General features: G+C 36.4%; 1 protein-coding gene across 3 annotated transcripts in view; it reads right to left on the reverse strand.

Moving 5' to 3' along the window:
* The window catches only part of LOC106869090 (GTPase-activating protein skywalker), a 74982-nt gene that overhangs the window by 47291 nt on the left and 19693 nt on the right, over positions 1–7998 (reverse strand). For all 3 annotated transcript variants that reach the window (XM_014914616.2, XM_014914615.2, XM_014914617.2), the window contains exons 2-3: positions 4194–5788; positions 2364–2674 (exon numbers count right to left, since the gene is read on the reverse strand). In XM_014914616.2, the coding sequence (XP_014770102.1) occupies positions 2364–2674; positions 4194–4503 (621 nt within the window). In that variant the 5' untranslated portion in view covers positions 4504–5788. The remainder of the gene's footprint in view (positions 1–2363; positions 2675–4193; positions 5789–7998) is intronic.

Raw genomic sequence — 7998 nt, forward strand, 5'->3', positions numbered from 1 at the left:
TATATATATATATATATATATATCATGCTTTATTATAAAAGCAGCAAAATACTCACAGAACTGTTATCCAGTTTCATGTTCCCATTTGTTGGACAGTTTTGAAGAATATGCTTTTATAATAAAGCATATTACTCTACCCTTGGTATTTGAGTACTATTTTCTCTACATTGTTTTGCACTCAAGTGCCTGCCTCTGTGTGTGTGTGTGTACGTATATATATATGTATATATATATGTGTATATCTATCTATCTATTTATCTATCTATATATATATATATGTGTGTGTGTGTGTATATCTATATATGTGTATATATATCTATATATATGTGTGTATATATATCTATATATATATGTGTTTATATATCTATATCTATATATATATATTGCTTCAGCTGCCTGAGGGAAGTGGATAATTAAGCAACTACTCATTGCATAAGCACTTGAAATGTGCATATCATTAAATGTACTTCAAAAACCAATAATTGGCTTCTATCATTATTCAAATATTATGGAGCTCACATTTCTGACATTCTAGCTTACCTTTGCATGGATAATATATTTACAATGCAATACAGGTATAGGAGTGGAATGATGATCATCTAAACAATAATAACTTGTACAGTATTTCATTAAAGTAACCTACTAAATACACGTATACACATCATCATTGTTTTAACATTCACTTTTCTATGCTTGCATGGGTTGGATGAAGCTTTTTGAGGCAAATTTCCTATTTGTTGTCACTAACCTTAAGTGACAGAATATTTTCCCAAACATGTTTTTTCAGAATATTGAAAATGAATGACACTGTTTGTGACTGACATTAATTTAAATAATGTCAAGATGAGGCACAGGTATGGTTGTGTGGTTAGAAGCTTGCTTCCCAATCACATGGTTCCAGGTTCAGTCCCACTGCATGGGTAAGCATGGTCTTCTACTATAGCCTTGGGTCAACCAAAGCCTTGTGAGTGGATTTGGTAAATGGAAACTGAAAGAAGCCCGTCATATATATATATATATATATATATATATATATTTATGTGTGTGGGTCTTTGTGTCTGTGTTTGTTCCTCCACCATCGCTTGACAACCGATGTTGGTGTGCTTATGGTCCCATAACTTAGCAGTTTGGCAAAAGAGATAGATAAAATAAGTACTAGGCTTACAAAGAATAAGCCCTGTGGTCAATTTCTGTGACTAAAAACCCTTTAAGACAGTGCTCCAGCATGGCCATAGTCAAATGACTGAAACAAGTAAAAGGGTAACAAGAAGACAGAAAATCACTCACTCACACACACATTCATTCACAAAAACACACAATGGGGTTCTTTTAGTTTCCATCAACCAAATCCACTCATGAAGCTTTGGTTGACCTGGGGCTGTGGTAGAAGATACTTGGCCTCCACAGTGAGACTGAACCTCGATTCAAGTGGTTTGGAAGCAAACATCTTAACCACACAGCCACACCTGCACTAATGTTGTATATATATTTATACACACACACACACGCATATACATATGCCTAATGCATAGTTGAATAATATTTGGCTAGAAACCTTGTAGTATGCAATACAAAGCTTGTCCATAGTTGTTGGCTGCCAAATGTCATCATACAGTGGGAATACTCCTGCCACTGGATATGCACCTTGAATTCCATAATATCCATTAAGTTTATACAAAGAGAAGAATATACTTAATACTTATATCATCATCATCATCGTTTAACGTCCGCTTTCCATGCTAGCATGGGTTGGACGATTTGACTGAGGATTGGCAAGCCAGAAGGCTGCACCAGGCTCCAATCTGATCTGGCAGAGTTTCTACAGCTGGATGCCCTTCCTAACGCCAACCACTCCGAGAGTGTAGTGGGTGCTTTTATGTGCCACCGGCACGAGGGCCAGTCACATGGTACTGGCAATGGCCACGCTCAAAAAGGTGTTTTTTACATGCCACCTGCACAGGAGCCAGTCCAGCGGCACTGGCAACAATCTCGCTCGAATGTCTTTACACGTGCCAGGAAGGTGACGCTGGGCACAGGTGCCATCACAATTTCGCTTTATATATGTAAGTTATAGATAATGGTCATTACATATTTTTCCTGTGTTAGAGTAAATTTGGCTTACAGCTGTTTCCAGTAGTCATTATAGGTACATTGCTGATAGGTTTACTCAATCGATCTAATGATCAGTGAGAAAAATTGAATGACCTAAAAAAAATTAATGGCACTTTCATCAGAGCCATTTCTGATGTGTATACACACACACACACGCCTATATATATATATGCTTAATTTTCTGGTACACTTTGATTTGGCAACAGAGCATAGTGTTTTCAAAACTAATAGATTATTGTAAAACTACTTACTGCATATTTCTTCGAAAGGTCTCGCATAACCAGTTTAATTGCATTATGGGATGATTTATTCATGGGTAAGTAAAACTGGGCTTTGCTGCGGAACAAATTGTAAACGGTGTTGAAACAATCCGAAGGTTCCATGTAATGAAGCAGGATACTGACTAAACATTGGAGCACTGGACAGTAAGAAATATCAGGATTCGTATGGGAAATGATTGCCAAAATCTTTTCAACTTCTTCCATGCCTAAGTTGTTTAAGAAATATGGTGTGGAAATTTTGTGGTCTCCTAAGACTGATACAGGAACGTGGTTTTTGGTCTCTGGAAAGAGAAAAAGATCTATGTTTGTATTCAATATTTTGTTTCTTTTACACACAATAACGTTTTGGTTTTCAGTCCATTTTTTTTATGCTGGCATGAGTTAGATGAAAAAGTATGCATGTGTGTATGTATACACACACACACAAGCACATGGGTACAAAACGTTAAACAAAAAATGTTCTCAAATAGCAAAGGTTGAGTAAAATAGTATTTCACTAACTGTTAACCACAGTTTTATTTAAGCAACTGTAAGACAGTCGCAAGTATTTAGAATAATGCAATAGCTTATAAGTATTTATAAGTATTCATTATTACCAACTCATGATGATCAGTTTTGTGAAATTCTTTTCACCTTTAATAAAACACTATATATATATATATATATATATATATATATATATATAGTTTTATTAATTTTTAGCAGGTCTGAGAGTTTCATGCGTTTGGTAAGTGCCAACACACGAAACTCCCAGACCTTCAGTCACTCTGTTACTTCTGCTGAATATTAATAAAAATATACATATACTCATATTTTGAGTTCCATTTTTCCTGTTTGCATCAACATATCTATCTATTTGGATGGGATGCCAGTCCATCGCAGCATTACTCAAGAAACAAGAAGAAAGAGTGAGAGAAAGTTGGGGCGAAAGAGTACAACAGGGGTTGCCATCAGCCCCTGCTGGAGCCTCATGGAGCTTTAGGTGTTTTCGCTTAATAAACAATGCCCAGTCTGGGAATCGAAACTGCGGCCCTCTGACCACTGGGCCATTGCGCCTCCACTACTTATATACAAGCATTCTGGTAAATTGAAATTTGTCATATGACACTCTGGGTCTCATCCACTTATTTGTGTTTAAACATTTTGCGAAAATACAAATGTCTCACATAGATACAGGGCAATAAAGATTTAAGAAAGAAGGAGAGAGGAAGCATGTAGTGAATCAACCCCAGTATTGGGTGGGTGTTTATTTTATTGATCTTAGTGTCGTGGTGGGGTGAAGTACTAAAAATGAACCCTTGCAGGATTTGAAGTGTAATGTGAAAGGAACTAAAGTAAATACTAGCAGACCTGTCAGCGGGATTTCTGCATTCTCTTTTTGACATTTCCATATAACATCTCAGACGTTGTCATTGGGAGTAATATATCTTTTGGTTAAGAGAGAGGGCATAAGAGGTGAGAAAGAGAGATGCTTATGTAAAAGAGAGGTGTATGGATGGAAAAATGAAGTGATGAAGAGAGAGGAGAATAAATGAGGGAGAGAGAGGCATATGGATGGAAGAATGAGGTGAAAAAGTGAGAGGAGAGTAAATAAGGGAGAGAGAAAGGGTAAGAAGTGAGAGACAAGTGTATATGAGAGAGAAATGGGAGAACATGAGAGAAAGAGAGATGTATGTGTGAGAGGAAGGGAGGTGAGAAAGAGGTGTGGGAGAGAGAGAGAGAAAGAAGAATTAGAGAGAAAGAGAAAGAAAGTGTTAACATAAAGTACCAACTGCAAAGAATTGTCTTTTTGGTACTTACCGTTTCCAAACAACTGTTCTTTCATTTCCTCATAAATGCTGCTGTGCGTCTTGTGTAAGTTTGAGCAGAGAAGTGGCCAGAGGGTCTTTCGTAAAGGGTGGTCAACTGGCCAATGATTTGACCTGAGAAATAATTTCAGAGGTTTTCTGTCCCGCAAGTTAAGCAACTGTCGCAGTTCCTCTTCAGAAGAACTTGGCGTTCGGATGGGCGACGAAGACTGGTTAGCTGTTAAGGAATTGACTTTGGTATTGAAATCGGTTATCTTTCCCACGTCGACGTATTGGGTGAATACTGGATTGGCTTCTTCCATGATGAAGGTAATAATAAATTAAAGGTTCTTCTCTCTATGATGATTATGGTAGTTCTGTGGGTTCTAATGGTGGGGAAACTATGACAGCTAGAATCTCAATTATTATTGCACAATGACTATGTCTGTTGTCCAGTTAAATCTGCCAGTCTTAGAAGGGAAGAAGAAAATATTCACAATGGTTGTATGAATTATAATGAAGTGCTGTCTGTCAAATAAACTGACAATGAGAAATTAATAAGCCTGCTTGTTAATTTGCAAAGAAAATTAAATTAACAAACTACCAGTATAAACTTGAAAATAAGCTTGAAAAATAAACTGGGGAATTGATTATAAATAGTTGAAAATTTTAAATATTACAAAAGAAAACAAAACAAGATAATACTGTTCTTTAGATGTCCAAGGGAATTGATAAAACGCATGTATAAATAAATAGATTTAGTTTTGTTCTTTGTAATGATGTATCGACAGGGTTTTTAGGATATTGAATCAGTTGTTTGAAATAGCTTTGTGAGTTGGATCAATCATAAAATATCTCGTTAAGATCCTGGGGTAGTAACATAGATGTATTTAAGTAGGAGTCATGTTTTCAGATTTTATTGAGATCAATTTTGTTTATTGCACAGACAAGCAGAGAGAGAGAGAGAGAGAGAGAAAGAGAGAGACTATTTGTTTTACTTTGTTTCTTTTGATTTGCAAGCTTACTTTCAAGTGCTTTATTTAACGAGCAGTTGAAGAATTTTTTTATTTATTTTTAATTCTAAATAGAATAAGTTATAAATAAAATACAGTATTTGCTAAACCTTTTGTAAATGAGGTTTTACTAAAAAAAAAAAACATTGAAGAAGGTAATAAATAATAAAAAAAGTAAAAAATGTCAGCTTGTTACTATAATTTACGATGACAGAAGGACATAAATTAACTTAGACACAAAATATTCATGTATATATACAAATGATGAACTTTGAAGGAGTCCACACACAACTGTTGAAGTGAAATGGATTGCTAGCTTGAATACTTGTAAACAACAGCACTAAATTATTTCACATGTAACATGATTAGAAGAGTTGGGTAGGATTGTGAGCTATTTGAAAACTCAACTGACATAGTTTATCCATTGTCTGCTATCCAAATGTGATGGTGCTGCATCATAGCAATTTTGTTTTCTGTACTCGAATGGCACACATTAACCAACAAGTAATTGCAGGAAGCAGGTTGTTATTTGATACAAGAATTCTGAAGAGAAATGGTCAAGAATTTTCTTTCTTCTTTTGTGCAAGTAAAATATCTGAAAGAGAAAAAAAAAGAAAAAGGATTACTTCAACATTCATGAATGGAACAGAGATAATATTGGTTTCTTTGGACAAAGAACAAAGACAATTCTTATAGGAGAAATAGAAAAACTGACCCCAAATGAGCCTTTGTATGGTCCCACTCAGAAGGCTATAGTAGAAGACAATTGCCCAAGGTACCACACAGTGGAACTGAACCCAGAACCAAGTGGTTAGGAAGCAAACTTCTTACCACACAGCCACTAGAAAAAAAAATGTCTTATCATAGATTCTTGATCAGAACCTATTTGGAAACAAACAATAAGAACAGGTATTTATTTTATTAGTTACAGATGGCTAAAAAGATAAACTTTAACTGCTATGGAATTTGAGCTAGCAATGTAAAGAAGGTCGATACAAATTACTGTAAAGCATTTAATTCCATGCCCTCCTTATTTCTGTCAACTTGTCATCACGCCAGATAAATATTTGTGATAAGAAGGATTAACCCTTTAGCATTCAGATTGCTCTGTCAAAAGTTATGTTTATTTATTTACATTGTTTAGAGTTAATCAAACATTATCTTGTGGCTTTGAGATTTAGATTCTAGGATTGTATACTTTTTGTATGACATTGTAGGGTAAGTGTGAAAGGCTAAATCTGGCCAGTTTGAACATAACACAAATAGAATATTTTGGTCAGATATGGCTTAAGGGTTAAGCCTTTTGTTACTATATTTCTGTTGAAATACATCGTTTTTATTTCACTTAACATTGGTTTCAAATTTTGGCACAAGGCCAGCAATTTCGAGTTGGGGGTAAGTCAGTTACATTGACACGATTCTGCAGCTCACTGCAGAAGATGATCAGGACATCTCTAATATGGTTTCATTCAATACATCATGAGATTTTGACATTTTCCTTTGTTTTGTTGCTTGAGAGAGATTCAAAGGCATTAGATCTTCAGCCTCATCATCAAGTTGGAACATTTCCTCTTGGCATTCATCATAGACTGCAGCAAATTTTGGTACTGATAATTCGTTGGAGCTCTGTGACTTTGTTAGCTGTGGATTGCTTCCTTGTTGAACTAACGATGGTAATTTGGTGGGTTTCAGGTTAATTTCCATTGGTTTTAATGCTTCCTTATCTACCCATGGTCCTTTCGCTTGTCTGTCTCGAAGATGTGAATGGATATAACTGTCACTATGTGGAGAATGGACCACTCCGAATTCATTTTCATTTCCTCCAATATCAAAGATTGGAATGTTAGGGGAATTTCCATAACTCAAAGACTTTGGTTGTCCACCACTCATTTTGAAATCAGGAAATAATGAGTAAAACAAATCTGTAAAAAGTGATATTATGTCAAGTTAGGAGGAGGAAAATGATGACGAATATTGTATATCATTGCTTGTGTGTATTCAGTTGTTGAGACATGGTTTCTATAACTGGATGCCCTTCCTAATGCCAACCACTTAACAGTGTGTGATGGGTGCTTTTTACGTGTCACCAGCACAGGTGCATTTGGCATGTAAAATGCACCCAGCACACATCTGTTTGTCCCCCCCCCCCACTGCTGTTTTATAACCAGTGTTGGTTTGTTTACATATCCGAAAACTCGCAGTTTGGTAAGAGAACCTAAACGAATAAGTACCGGGGTCAATTCATTCAACTAAAATCTGTTCAAGGCAGTATTCTAGCATGGCCACAGTTCAATGACTGAGACAACAGACAAAGATCAGTACTTGTTGCTAATATAAAAATGGAAACTCAATAGATTGGTCCAGTTGTCTTGGAAAGTAAAATGAAACATAAACCTTCAGAAAAAGAAAATATTTTCTGAAGATAATTGTTGTTGTTGGCATTCCGTCGCTTACGACGTCGAGGGTTCCAGTTGATCCGATCAACGGAACAGCCTGCTCGTGAAATTAACGTGCAAGTGGCTGAGCACTCCACAGACACGTGTACACTTAACGTAGTTCTCGTGGATATTCAGTGTGACAAGGCTGACCCTTTGAATTACAGGCACAACAGAAACAGGAAGTAAGAGTGAGAGAAAGTTGTGGTGAAAGAGTACAGCAGGGTTCGCCACCATCCCCTGCCGGAGCCTCGTGGAGCTTTAGGTGTTTTTGCTCAATAAACACTCACAGTGCCCGGTCTGGGAATTGAAACCGCGATCCTATGACCGCGAGTCCGCTGCCCTAACTACTGGGCCATTGCGCCTCCAC

This window comes from Octopus bimaculoides, chromosome 9 (assembly GCF_001194135.2).
Source record: "Octopus bimaculoides isolate UCB-OBI-ISO-001 chromosome 9, ASM119413v2, whole genome shotgun sequence".
Taxonomy (NCBI): Eukaryota; Metazoa; Mollusca; class Cephalopoda; order Octopoda; family Octopodidae; genus Octopus; species Octopus bimaculoides.